The 14,973-nt window shown below is 39.0% G+C and overlaps 1 protein-coding gene and 2 long non-coding RNA genes across 3 annotated transcripts; 1 reads left to right on the top strand and 2 right to left on the bottom strand.

The window, feature by feature from the left end:
* Positions 1-1,784: 1,784 nt before the first annotated feature.
* On the bottom strand, positions 1,785-3,052 carry LOC129740507 (coatomer subunit epsilon). The gene is made up of 3 exons (XM_055732205.1): positions 2,787-3,052; positions 2,452-2,726; positions 1,785-2,393 (listed from the first exon to the last, which is right to left on the bottom strand). The coding sequence occupies exons 1-3, from the start codon at positions 2,886-2,888 to the stop codon at positions 1,853-1,855; spliced, it is 918 nt and encodes a 305-aa protein (XP_055588180.1). The 5' UTR covers positions 2,889-3,052; the 3' UTR covers positions 1,785-1,852.
* Positions 3,053-7,209: 4,157 nt separating this feature from the next.
* On the top strand, positions 7,210-7,973 carry LOC129740508 (uncharacterized). Its single transcript, XR_008736268.1, has 3 exons — positions 7,210-7,267; positions 7,329-7,758; positions 7,836-7,973. It is a non-coding gene; the product is annotated as an uncharacterized LOC129740508 (long non-coding RNA).
* A 1,045-nt stretch (positions 7,974-9,018) lies between these two features.
* On the bottom strand, positions 9,019-9,674 carry LOC129740509 (uncharacterized). The gene is made up of 4 exons (XR_008736269.1): positions 9,627-9,674; positions 9,496-9,572; positions 9,352-9,429; positions 9,019-9,247 (listed from the first exon to the last, which is right to left on the bottom strand). It is a non-coding gene; the product is annotated as an uncharacterized LOC129740509 (long non-coding RNA).
* Positions 9,675-14,973: the final 5,299 nt, after the last annotated feature.

Here is a 14,973-nt window from a genome sequence, read left to right as displayed (position 1 = left end):
ATGGCATACATAGTACACTTTCTGTGGTCTGGTGGTTTTAGCATTTGTGAGATGCTAGCCATCATTACTTCGAAAGATGTGCGCTTAGAAAGAGACGAACCAGCCCAAGGCTGAAAGTCTCTATAATAAGAAAAAAAAAAAAAAAATAATTTTGAGCTGCTTTATAGTTACATAACATTGAAAATCATTCCAGAGCATCGGAAGAACACACTAACATTGACCGACGTGTGTCGGAAGTGTGAATTTTCTTGTTTCAAATAATGTCATAATGCATGCATGCAAATAAACAAACAAACTTACATAGTAATTTTACTATTTAAATCAAGCTCGTCGCTTCTCCTAATCTTTATCATAACACATACTAGTTTCATCATGAAACATATTAATTTTACTAGGGACGAAGTAAAACAATGCATCATTTCATTGACAATTTTACTAAAACGCAGTCGAATTTACTATGCGCAGCAAAATTGGGCACATGGTAAAATACCTATGCTTAAGGTATTATAAGCAACAAAACATATTTGACTCAAAAATATGGTCGCCTGTTGTTCGTTTAAACCACGGATTTAGTATTTTTACTATGCTTTTTTTTGTGTGTAGTAAGGTTTTTTTGTAAATTCTTTATTCGAAACGGCTCACACCTTTAGGCTTCAAGGAGCCAAACTCCTTTTGTTTGATTACAATTGTGTGCTTATATCTAGTTCACTTTAAAAAAAAATAAAATAGATAGAAAAATATGAAAATAAAAAAGAGTTATAGACGAAGATCGATAGCTTTTAGAAAAAGGTAGATTTTGAACATATAGTCCAAATCTAGCACAGACTCAGATCGAATCTATTGAACCATGCATGGTTTAAGGCTTACCTTTGGAATAATCGAGTGGAGCCACCGACCCAACTCATCCTTGTCCCATTTGCGCTGCCAGTTGACAAGAGATTTTCTTCGAACCAAATAGTAAAATTCGTTGAAGACGTTTTCACGTGGATACGTGTCGCCTTCCATCGCCCCCTACCTTTGCCAGAGAGTTATTCATAGTAAGGTTCGAAGATATAAAATAAATGTGGAATTATACAATGGGCCATTTGACCTCTGAACAAAATTGATGGCCTCGGTCAATCACGGAGTAGCAACCATTGGCGATGTGGAACTTGTTCTACTGAGCCACACCAGCGATCGTGGAACTCGAACTGATTGTAATCATAATTTGATTTTGGAGGAAGTTATCCATTTTCTATAACTATGCATTTCGGGTTTAACGGTTTAAGGTGGATGTGAGTAGTTAATCAAGCTAAGCTAAGCTAATTATACAATGGGCCTTATACGCCACGCGTAAGGTGACGATAGTCGAGTCACCTTATACCGTCACGGAGCTCAAGTCACCTTACTCCGATATAGTCGGTGTACGTGAAGTGACAAAGGTTCATTCTCAAAGATCATCCGAAGTGACGTTCCTCACCTTAAGCGACTCCTGGAATCGAGTGAGTCGAGTGACTCGACTATCGTCATCTTACGCGCAGCGCAGAGTATAAGGGCGAATAAGTATCCGTTTTTGTTCCTCTTTGTTGCTCGGATTCTTTTGCCAAAGCAGAGTTGTTTTTCCTATTGTACTCGCTAGCTTTTGCGTTTCCTCAATGAAAAACTAAGAACCATTGTTGACGCAGAATGAAAATCTAGAAGAATGGTATTGCTGAATAAGGTTTATAAAACAAACGATATTGTGTGAAACATAGAAGAAAATAAAAAGTTAGGAATAAAGCGCATGGAAAACGCAACAAAGAAGGTAGTATTGTAAGACAATATATTTAAAATACAGTTCATTTGAATCGGAGAAATACATGAAAGTGACAACTTAAGCTACAATATCCTCAACGGACTTGTTATTTGATGGCCCATATTGTAACACCAATCGATCAAACTCCGACTGTTTGCGGTTGTAGTTGGAAACCAGAGCACTGTCCTTGTGCTCATCAAGCAGCTGGGACAGATAACGACTAAATTGGCTGTTGGTTTTTTCCTTCTGCTGTGACAGAACTAGCAAGTTTATCAGCGCATCGTAGTTGTTGGGATCCCGATTCAAACATTCTCGGAGCACGTTTTCCGCATCGTCGTACTTCTGCTGGCCGATGTAGCAAACGGCTTGTCCGTTTAGCAACAACAAAGAGGGAGAAAATTTATCGCAAAAGTCTTGAAAGATGAAGAATGCGTCTTGCAACTTTTCACCACCCAACTGAATGTTGAGCCATGCTTGGGATAATTGCGTCAAGGTGGCGTCATCATCCTTTTCCTGCATCGTCTGCAACACTTGCTTGGCCAAATCTACCCGGGACATGTGCAGAAGGCACTGAAGCTGCAGCGACAGGCACTCCAGATGGTAGTTACCGTGCAGGATTCTGGACGAGAAAAGATTCTTTAGTAAAAATTTTTATATCATCTAAATAGACATCTCACTTCAAAGCCGACTCGTAGGTGCCTTCGTTATTGTAAATAATCGACCCGACGATGATCCACAGCACATCGAGTGCGTTGATGTCACCCTTGAATTTCTCATCGAACAGCGCCACGATGGCTTCCTTCCGGGACTTGTTGGACAGGTACTCGGCCAGATAGCGGATCGCCAACAGCGGGGTGTCATTGTTGGCCTTAATTTCGTCCAGCACCACCCGGAATTTGTTCTGAGCTATGTACGCCCGATACATGAAGATGTCCTTCTCCAGTGATGGTTTCTTAACAAGAATTTGAATTATAAAATAGATCAATTTTTAAAAAAAAACATGAATACTTACAGAAATCTTGTTCGCTTCATTGATGCAATGTTGATAGTTGCCTATGTAGAAGGAATTCTTCACATCGAATAGCTCGTCCACTTCGTTGGATTGGCGACTCATTTTAAGATTTTTAGAATCTGGTCGGGTTAGAGATTGAACTTTTTATGTTTTTATAACCGTAGATAACGATATTTCGTGTTAAATTCGTAATTTTCTGGATTCGACCGAAAATGACGTGGAATGGTATATGAAAATGTACACAAAATTCCAATTTGACATTTTAGGGAATCCTATCAGACAACAGTGACGTCATCAAATTTTAGTCAATTCACGCTTCTCCAATTGAGTCCATTTTTAACTTTCTAATGCCGTATTTTTTTTTGATTCCGGATTTGGCTCTGGAACCGTCAGAATAGAAAAACGAGTTTCGGGTTTCGAGTTATTCCATACGTAGGTGTGCGTGAGAACGAGCGCAATGTTTACATGCAGCTGTCATTTTGTTCTCCCTTCTGGATTTCTTCATTCAGTTCTTCACATCCGGATTGCCGTTTTTCGTGTCCGGATTGCACTGGACTGCATATAGTACGATTTTCCTTGGCTGAGAGGTTCAAAATCTTGGCAATAATCATTTGCCCGTTCATTATTTCAACTGTTTGTTTTCAGCCAAAAACAGCTGTTTAATGTTTTGACAACAACGTTGAGAGTAATATTGGTGGACTTCTCGCAAAACTGACTTTTTTCTCAGGGCGACTCCGTCCCTTTTTCGAGCGAACCTAGGTTGCCTCTCGAGCAATAAATGAGCACGATGACAGCAGTTAGAGCGAACCTATAGGTTGCCTCTACACTGAACCAAATCTGGAAATAAAATTTACTAGGTCATTCCAATAATTTTTAAAGTTAATCGCTCATATACAAAGTAATGATTTATCCTGTACAAGTTATTGGAAAAATCAATGAATTCTGCAAGTGTATTTTATCGCTGAAAAACATACTTAAAAGTATAGGAAAATCTAATGAATACCATGAGCTTAATAATCTTCATCAAATGTATTAGAAAATCCATTAATTTTCAAATGTTTATATTAATATAGAATTTATATTTTGCATATCTGATAAATTTACTAACAATTCGCATCGACTCGACGTAGACTGATTTGTAAGATTTGGTTTGGTAAGAAAACCCGTAAAATGGCCAAAAAAGTAATGAAAACTGTACGCACCGAGGCCGAAAACATCGCTAGCGATGAAGGTAAGTGGAAAAACTGTTTTATTTAGCGATAATTTTAATTTTATTCTACCCCCCGTACAGCTCGCAGTAGAAGCGAAAAAACTCTACCATCCGGCTACCAAACGCCGGAACAGTTCCAGCGCCGAACGAGGTGAAAACTGGGCAGAAACGACCATGCATTCACATCCTGAACAGCAGGAGCAATAGCAGATATCCGCCGGAAACGTTTCTCGCATCGCATCACCCCACCTGCTGTAAGTTGTCTTTTTTTCTTCTCCCACGGTGGAAGTGGATAGGATAGGAGATATAAATAAAATATTATAATGCTTCAAGCCCAGATCTTTTATTTTTCATAACAAATCCATTTAAAAATCGAAAGTAGAATTAAATACATTCATTTCATTGTCTAGAATAATCATTTTTATCAAATTACGATTAAATTACTTTCACTGGAAATTCCTATAAAATTTATCGGAACGCTAAACTATATGCGCAAAATTTTGCGCTCATCTATAAAAAGTATTGGATTTTCTAGTAGTGCAAAAATACTAAAATTGCCAATACTGTTTATAGCCCGATTTTGCTCAGTGTAGTTTGCCTCCACACGCTGAGCCAGGCTAAACCATTAATGCTTGAAAAATAACCATAATCGAAGTTTTCCTGGGTTAACTCATTTAATGACTTTACCGCGAATACTCATAAAATGAGATTTTGAGAAGAACTTGGATTATGGTTATTTTTCAACCGTATTCCAAAAGGGAGATATTCAGGATAATGGTTAAAAAATAACCGTTTTCATTAAAAAAGGGGAATTGAGGACCATTCTATGCTAGATAAATCCAAACTTTTTGAATTAAATTGTAATTTTATTGCAAATTGTTCATAATATTATTCTGGGCAGCATCGAGGCCAAACCGGATGCCTTAATCCACCATCTCGAAAATTTTTCGGAACATCTCTCTCCTGCGTCAATCGTGCCAGGAAGATCCAGGGTCAATCAAAGCAGATGTTAATTTCCTGCAGGAGTAAAAAAATACCCCGGATCGGAGCGAGTCTCACAAACGGACCGATTTACTGTCAAAGTAATGGTTGTCAGTTTGAATCTGTCCAATTTTTATCTGATTTCTATTCGATTTTTCGGACGATTTTCCCGCGCCAAAATGACAGAAATCGAACAGTACGGATCTGCTCGATTTTTATTCGAATTCGGTTAGATTTCCTTGGCCGGGTTTTCATCAGTCGAAAATAAAACGATCAGTTTTCAGATCTCATAGCAACCATCGCTTTGTTTACTTGTCAAAGCTGCAGCACATGTGAAATTCTTTATTTTTCATTAAATTTTTTCGATCCGTTTTGGTCGGTTAGAAATTGTTTCCGTGCGCGAATGTCGAGACGGATTTGAGGTCCACTGCCGCAAATCGAACAGGTGAAGAATGTGCATTTTGACCGAAGCCAACGGGGAGGAAGATGCACATCCGAGCTTTCCTCTTAATTTGCACGGAATCGCGCAGCACATAGGCGGCAACATTCAAGACCCTTCTAGAAGTGGTCAATACGGATCTGAAAGCATTTCGGGCTATGAGATTTTCCCCCAAAAGTTGAAACTATACGAGTGCTGTTTTCTCTAAATGTTTGTATGTCATGTTGACACACAGCAATTAACTGCCGGATAGAAGAACCGATCGGAATTAGCCGAAATATAGTGATCCCAACTTTAAGGCACACATGTCCTCGCCAGAAAATTGAAAATTTACTTCGTTTTAGATGAAACAAGGAGAATTCTAAAGTTTTTACGACGGAAAATGTAATCAGGTAAGTGTTGCTTAAGTTTTCAAACTCAGTTTAGTAATAATTTTTACTTTTTTCAGCTTCTGGAAGTGCTCGAGTTCGAATTGGAACCTACGTTGATTTTGAATCTCGGTGCAAAATCTATGATACAATGGCCCTTATTCTGCGCCGCGCGTGACGTGATGATTGTCACCTCACCTCGGAGTCACCGTGAGATTTGTCACCTTATTCCAGGAGTCGATCTGGGTAAAGTGACAGAGGTTCATTCTAGGTGAGCGACCAAATGAACACATCTGTCAAAATGGCAGAATTCGGGTTGGTGCTGTTTTGATTTTGCTCTCGCTTCGGATTTTTCGAATTAAGTTTTTGTATAACTGGTTGGAATTTCGGTTCGAAAATGGCCATCATCGGATTTTACGGTCACAGCAAGCTGCTCAAGGACGATAAACGGACGATTTATGCGACGTAAGTTGAAATTTCGCTCATCAAAACTGGGGTTGGATCTGGGTCATAGTGCCGAAAAAAAACAACAGCAGATGCCGACGGCTGCTGCTCCAAAAAAAAAAAATGTTTGCTAAACATTTTCCTTTTTTCCAAACATTTATCAGGTAAGTAAAATATATAGTTTGTGTTTTGTACATGAAACTGTTCGATCAGAATGGTTTTCGTAAATTTTGACCATTCAAGATTAGATAAGTTTTATTTTTCGTTTTCAGTATAAGTGCTGCTGATAGTTCTAGGGTGAAATTCCATTTATTCTGAAGTGAAATTAAAAAAAAGATGGAAAAAGTGTACCCGGTGGAGCAAGTGTCAAGGAACCAAACCAGGAATACATCCCGGGGGAGCAAACTGTCTTTTGTGTTCAAAGACGGCAGCAACTGAATTTGCATCTTTAAAAATTAATTAAAGTCTTAGAATGTGACAAAAAGTGCAAATAAAATAAAAGATTATTATACATATTTTACCACTTTTACAATCAGAAAACTAATTCCAACAAACTAAATTTTGCATTTATATTAGGATATCAAATTTAAATGTTTGCATTCAGTATTCAAATATGAATGATGGATTTTAGGTAACAAGGTTTTTTTTTATTAAATTACATAAATAATAAATTTAATAAATTGGTTTCATTATTTCCAAAACTACAATTCTTTAGTGTAATTAACTATTCAGAGCCTAACATTCCGCTTTACATAAATTTAATGCTCAATTTCTATCCCGTCACCACCTGAAAAGGTACCGACAATTGTCACCTAAAATCGTCACCCGAATGCGACGATTCTCACCCACGGTGACTACGAGAATAGGGTAGAACTCACAAAGTTCATCCGAAGTGACGTTCCTCACCTAAACCGACTGCTGGAATAGAGTGACATGGGTGACTCTACTATCGTCACGTCACTCGAGGCGCAGAATAAGGGCCAATATTCAACAATGAGTCACAGTTGCGAAATCATATGAAAAAAAAAAACGTTCTGATGTGAGTATATTCAACGTTAGTTTTTTAGAAAAGTAGATATAAGATATTTTCTTCCTTCCAGAAACATTGCTATTGTTTCCGCGAGTTAGTGGACCGTCACAGCTTCGAAGCCATTTGGTGCGTCATAAGAAGGAAAGAATGCATCCATGTAAGCATTGCGATGTCAGCTGCGAGGAACGGTCGATGCAGACCGCACACTTAAAAAACCATGCGAACGAGCGGCCGCGCGCTTCTAAATTTTGTGGCAACACCAAGAGTTCGTCAAAGGATCCATGCCGGGGAAAAGTCGCACATTTGTATCTTCTGTGACAAAGGTTTTACCCTTCCGTGGTAGCTGAAGGTCCACACGAACGAACAATCATTCGAATGTCGCTGTCAGAAACGATTCAACTAGAATGGTACCCATGATACATACTCGAATTCACACGGGCGAGCGACTCTTCAAGTGTACCCAGTGCGAAAAGACCTACCCGAGTCAGGGTGAACTTGGCGTGAGTATCATTTTGTTTGCCTAATCACGTTACATTTAATTTAAGTGCTTCCTTCAAATTTTTTTTTTCAATTTTAGCGGAGGCCAAATCACAAGGGTTCGTTCCTGCCGGATGTGTCTTCAAATTTATCGCGGAGCCGACATGCAAGAGGACAATCCATTTAAATTACAGCTGGAGAATAGTTGTCCAGGCACAAAGTCACAGGCACAGAGGCACAGCAGCAATCGGCTCGTCCAAAGCAGCAGCATAAGTGAAATTACAACATTTTTGCGATTATTATATCTTACATATATCTATATGTACAAATTTTTCTTTTTTCAAAATAAAGAAACACTGTAAAATGGTTGAAAAATTCATATGATGACGCAATGATGAAATAAATAAAAACAAATTTCTACATGATGGCAATTCGTTCGAAATCGTTCCAATTTTTGTCTGGATTTTGGCCGAAATCGAACCGATTTTTGTTCGAAATTGAGCCGATTTGGTCCGAAATCGGACCAATTTGGTTCGAAATCGAACTCATTTCCGTCCGAAATCGGTCGGGATTGGATTAGAAAACGAACTGATTGTTCTGACAACTCACTCGCCAAAACTTATCGTCGTCAGGAAAGTTGTGTCACCAGGGCACTGAATTCGTCGGAAATCGGTTGGATTTCTCGTCTGTAACTCGCGAGCAGCTACACTCAGTGGGTGGGAACATGGGAGGAGAGATTATGGTTGGACTCAGGGTCGTTGCTAGAAAGTTCACCACGAAACACTGTCCTCTGGAGGTATCTCACGCAGGTAATTCCAATTCCGGCCAACATGTACTTTCAAGGGTGTCGAAATGGGTGGGTACCTCTCATGCTATCAACCAGAGCTGAATTAGTTAAACAAGAAAAGGAAATCTAGCCTGAACTTCTTAAGATGACCACCCCAGGGCGAGGTTTGAAAATGGAGTTCGAACACGAAACAAATTCCGGAAGTGTAAAGTGGTTACCGGTTTCTACATTTACAGTTTGGTAATTTTATGTGCGAAAACAATTACATATTTTATTCTAAGGATGGGCCCTAACGTGACGTCACATAATGTTTATACTTGCGATACAGCTTATGTTTATGTTGTCGGATCGCAGCATCGCTACGATGTTACTTTCGGCTTGCAATTTTCCGCCACAGCCAGTTACGAAGCCAGACGGTTGAGAACGGCAGATCTGCAGAACCATGCCCACCTAACGGCGGTTTTGGCACCGCTGGGAACGGCTCAACCCGAAGCGTGTCGACTCGATGTTGGCAACTTGGTTTCCGAGGTGGCATTCTGCTGGTTTCAGTCGGAAGGTGTGGTTTTTGGACTTCTGCACACGCTTCGTTCCGAGGCTAGGTTATGTCACACTCGAGGTCAAATTTTGGGTCTAGTTCGATCTTGTGTGTGCTTTTCTGTCCGGAGTTGTCGGTAACCTGGGGACGAAGAACCAGTCGAAACCAAAAGAAAAAGGCCCTGTTGGACCTATCCAAGGACGTTAAGATATTGTTGACGTCTATCTTATGTAATTACCAGCACGTGGTTTTGTTTTGATTTTAACAATTATAACATTTTAGACATTATTTTACCTTTTCCTGTTGTTTAACAATGTGCTTCGTCTCTTTGTTGTTTACTTCGATTTCGATTGCTTTTAACACGTTATTGTACTATAAATGTTTTAATTTTTGTTATTTTAAAAACGCATGTTCTTTTTGTTGTCTAGAACTACTAACCGTACTAATTTAGCTTATAGGATACAATTTTGCTTCACTTTTAACGTGTTGTTTTAGTCGCACTGTTTGTTTGTTCCCTGTAAAGTAGATTTTTAGTAACGTTTTTACACTTTAGTTATATTACAATTTACTTCGAGTTTAAAGAACACGGCGCGCACTACTGCTCCCTCAGGCGGTCACGGACAGAAAGAACAGGAAGCGGATTACCGCTGCAGGATAAAGCGAAGTATTCTTTCCAGCCAACACACACATTTACGTTGTAAAACAAATTCTAGTGTGTTGTTTCCTGGGTGACCACACTTCCCCACTTAGATCCTGAAAATACACGACGCCTATGGAATTCTCCTGAGAGAACCGTGTGTCAATGGTGAGATCTTGGGAAGGGATGGCAGTAATTCAATGTTTGGATCTGTTTGTATAACTGTTGTAGGGTTCACTTAATGGAACAGGGATTAATCAATTTTGTGACAGAGTCACATTTACAAAAGTAACGAACGGTTACACGTCAGAATTCTAACCGATTCACGGGTTGAACAGACCGAAATCCATTCGATTTCGGTTCGTTTTTCCGATCCGGGACGGTATCCCAGACAGGAAAAATCGCCCGAAATCGGCCCGATTTTTGTCCGTACATCTGCTCGATCGGTCCGAAATCGTATAAGAAATCGGGCCGAGTTCAGTAGAAAATCGTGCGAAAATGAAACACTTTTTCGGACGACGATAAGTTTTTCAACCAGTTCGAGCAGGTCAAATGTCAAAACAAGCGAACCGATTTCGGACCGAAACCGAACGGTTTTTCGAACCGTTTCTGAGCCGATTGCCATAGCGTCTATCCAAAAAAAGGACCGATATCGGACCGAAACCGAACGATTTTTCGAACCGTTTCTGGGTCGATTTCCCTAGCGTCCATCCGAAAAAAGAACCGATTTCGGGTCGAAATCGAACGATTTTTCGACCCGTGTCGGGACCGATTACCCGGGGTGCCAATATTTCAGGTTTTTTTGTTCTTTGCAAAAAATCTAAGGTTTTTTTATGTTTATTTCTTTTTGCATATTTTACAAAAATACAATCAATTATTGTTATCATTTATCTTAAATCTATCAGTACAAATAACATAAACTAATAGTTACCATAACAATCATAGATTACAATTGAATTTTCTTAATGCTGTTGCATGACATTGGGTAACATTATTATAAGTTCTAATGTGCCTGTGCCTGTCAGGATGCTAATTGAACCGATAAAATCGAATATGGCCCAAGAAGAGATAGTTTTTTTGTTAAAGAAAAATGGTTTGAAATATAGAATCCAATGGTTTGTAATTCAACTTACTGCTAGTCGAATTTCGGCCGCCACAAATGCTTCAAGTTTACAAAAGGTTACAGCTACTTAGGTATAATTTTTCATCCAGCTGATGGCCTCGCAGAATTACGGTCGACATTTTCCAGGGGACCAAAGATACTCCTTACACCTAAGTGAATTCTGATTGCGTAGAATCTTGTTCGCACCGTTTCTGTTCGCGTTTTTGATTTTCCGTTCGATCCGTTTCTGCCTGGTCCATTTTAGCTCCCTTTCTTTGTGCTCGATTAACAGATAACACGTCGGAAATGCTTTTCTGGCAAAGTAGAGCCTTTCTGGCAGTCAAAACCAGTTTCCGATTACCACTCTTGGTGATCATTCCTTTGCCAAACGGAACAATCCATCACCACCGATTAGACAGGATACTAGAGTACGGGACTGGCGGGCCTGGTGATGATATCGTGGAATGGTAACTTCGGTGTCCGATGGACCAAATCCAAAACCAATCTAGAAATGAACGGCGTGAAAATGACGATGTAGTCAAATTGAATGCGATAATTATGGTACATTATTTACCTACCTTCTTCATCGAAATTTAACAAGATAAATTGTGTAGCGGTGGCAAATAACTGTTTTGCTGGAATATCCGTACGAGAATCGAAGGTGATTGAGTTTGTTGCTACCGATGTTGGTTGCCTGTTAGTCACCGGAGGTGTTGAAAAAGGCATCCCCGGAATCATTTAATATGTTTTCCACTTTTGAACACAAGAACATCACAATGTAGTTCTAGTGCAATGTTTGTTCGGCCTGAAACACTACTTTTCACAATTTTGCAAAACATTTCAACGAGAAACGATGCGAAACGTTTAACGCGATGACGTTTAAAAATTTCCCGCCCAGATAGGAAAAACGGCACGAAATCGGTTCGATTATTATTCGTTCATCGGCCCGAAATCGTAATCAAATCGAACGGATCTTTGACAAAAATCCAATTTCTGCTGCACTGCACTGCCCGTGTTTCGTTTTGTTCATCGCAGCACTGCAGAAAATATCGTCTGTTTTCGAGCACTCGAGCAGGCGGATGGAAATCGAACCGAAATCGGATCGAATTCTAACCGCTAGAATTCGAGTGGCGCCAACTCTGTTTTGCAATCGGCCCGATTGAGCAAACCTTCCTGACAGGGATAAAACACAACATTTTGAGTTTGAAATGAGAGTTGGAAACATAAGCTATATTTTAGACTTGGCAGTTTAGCTGGATGTCAGCTCGCCATGAGAAGAAGAAGAAGAAGAAGACAAGCTATATTTTTAAGTAAGTTGGGATTTCCGCAATATAATTTATATTTCGATAAACGGAAAATGAGATTTTACGGCAAAGTCAGTCAAAGTGCATTACTTCAGAATTTAACCTGCACGGACAGAAAAAACAACCCACTCTAGGTACTTTTGACGTAAATCGCCACTTCAGTGCAGGAACTTATATACTAGTAGGTTAAAGCACAACAACCTAGAAGTAGGTAGTTGTGCTTTAAGGTACCAGTGGGTAGAAATGACTTACTTCGTTAATTTATGGGAAAAATTAAATAGTTCTATTAAATTAATGTTTTAATGTTCTTTTAATGTAGAATTTTTTCCTGGCGGATGTATTTCGGATAAAAGATTCGTTTTATCAAAATTTTAAGTTATATATATTTGATTTTTTTTTATTAAGATGGACAAAAACACTCTTCACATACATTTTGGAGGACATACTTACGGTGCACTTTCGGCTAAAATTTACAGCACAGAAAAACAGGACGTAGAAGAATTTTCGGCCAGGGAACAGTCGTTGCTGGGGTAACACGATAAAAGTCCAACCATAGGTTATTCTAGGACTGACGGCAACAAAATCACACTCCGACGACCTACTTTCTGGACTGTGCGTGACCTCCATGAGATACTACGAATGGCCAGAATCGGAATAGCAAACATGGCCCATGTTTTCTCTATATTTTCACTACAAATTGAAAACAGAATATGGTCAATAGATTATCAATTTGATTTATGATAACACACTAACAACTTACAAAATCTCGTTTTCGGATGTTTGCTGGGATCCGTTCCTTTTGCTGTTTCTGTCCTTTTGTGGTCCATGCTGGTTTTCGTTTTGATCTCTCGATGGTGCTGAGAACAACAAGGTTGAATTATGTTCCATTGTCAACTTCCGAACTGCTGCTGAAATCTCCAATACCAACTGGAACCGAGCAGGGCTATGCTTTTAAAGATGCTGCGAGCCACTCGTTGGTCATAAAAAAACTTGTCCGTCAAATTGTTATGGCACTGAGAAAGAAAAAAGAAATTGCCGGAACCCTATATTAACCCTATATAACCCTATATTATATTTGCATTCTTGGATCGGCAGCAAGCATATACTTACCGGAAACTCGGTCTGGTGGCCGCTTCCTGTTCAAGGATAAAATATTTCTGCCTTCCAGTGAGCTCTGCTCGAAAGTTTGCAGCAAATCGACACACGCGTCTGTTAAGTTGAGAAAAAATGTCGGCCAATAAAAGAAAAAATGTTACCCACCAACTAGGTACTTTGCTGTAAACCTCCAAGTAGATCAAAACTACCCACTCAAAACTACGTACTTTGGGCTTAATAGGCATCAACCCAGTAGTGAGTAGTTGAGTGGGTAGTTTTGTTTTGTCCGTGTGTGATTGAACATCAGTCAAATAGATTGATTTAGATCGAATATTAAGGTAAAAATTATAAATCTCGCGTGAGCTTTCATTACGTCGAATGAAACAGAAACACCGAACCGAGAAAAACGCTTCTGAAATTTAAAGAGTGTTTTTCAAATCCTATTTTTATTCCTGCGCCGATAACCCTTCCAAAAATACGCAATATTAATGGAAACTATTTGTTTCAGATATTTCACATTATGAATTTATTTTTTTTGCAATTTTTAGAGCTATTTTTTAATCATACACAGTAAACGAAAATTACCGAGTTCGGTAATTTTTTTACCGAAATCCTAACATGTGGAGTTCGTTAAACCGTTCGGTAATTTTTCTCATGGCAGAGAAGTGACAGCTGTCAAATATTACAGACCTTTTTCGGTAAAACTTTACCGAACCTCGGCTGATCATATCTAAGATCATCTGTCAAATTATGACAGTTGTCAACGTGACAGTTTGCTATATTACCGAACAACCGGTATTGTTGAACCAAAATGCCTGTAATTATAACCGAAAGGTCGGTAATGTTTAAAAGGAAAACTATAAAAGCTCGGTAGTATATACCGAACAACTGGTAGAATTTACTGTAATACCTTAATAAATTACCGAAAACCTGAAATTATTACCGAAATACCTGTAATTTTTACCCAATTATCTAGAACTATTACCGAAATACCGTAATTTTTTTACCGAAAAGCTGTAAATCTCGCGTGAGCTTTCATTACGTCGAATGAAACAGAAACACCGAACCGAGAAAAACGCTTCTGAAATTTGAAGAGTGTTTTTCAAATCCTATTTTTATTCCTTTGCCGATAACCCTTCAAAAAATACGCAATATTCATGGAAACTAATTGTGTCAGATATTCCACATTATGAATTTAATTTTTTGCAATTTTTAGAGCTATTTTTTAATCACAATAGGAACATACGACATATTCAAACATAAATCGTTCATACGTCTGAACACATTCGTCGTTTGGAGGGGAAATTTGTTTCATTCGTCTCTTTTCTTTCGTCCTTTGATTCGTTCAACTTGCACATACGCCCAAATGTTTCTGATGAAAATACTATGGAAAATTTTCAATTTTCTCGGCGTTGTGGCTGTTTAATAAGTGGTGTAGCGGTAAATTGGTGAGAAAATGCATAATGAAATGTGTGAATCGGGTGCGACATCGATCAAACCAACTCGCTGCTGCTGATCAGCTTTCTGTTGCCGATCAGCTGGAGGGGAAATTTGTCTCATTCGTCCAATTACCGGCAATTACCGGTAAATTTTCAAATTTTTTGGCATAGTGAATGTTAACAGTGAGTTATCGAGTGTAGCGGTAAATTATTAGTGAATGCGTAATAAAAGTGTGAATCGGGTGATTGGGTGACTAACAGCAGCAGGCTGCTGCCGATCAGCCTACTGCTGTTAGTTGTTAGGTTTGTTCCCAGGTAACCATTTAGCACTGTTTTAAG

Source organism: Uranotaenia lowii, chromosome 1, assembly GCF_029784155.1.
Source record: "Uranotaenia lowii strain MFRU-FL chromosome 1, ASM2978415v1, whole genome shotgun sequence".
In the NCBI taxonomy this organism is placed as follows: Eukaryota; Metazoa; Arthropoda; class Insecta; order Diptera; family Culicidae; genus Uranotaenia; species Uranotaenia lowii.
The sequence above is the reverse complement of the archived record's forward strand: the minus strand, read 5'-3'. Positions and strand labels throughout refer to the sequence as shown.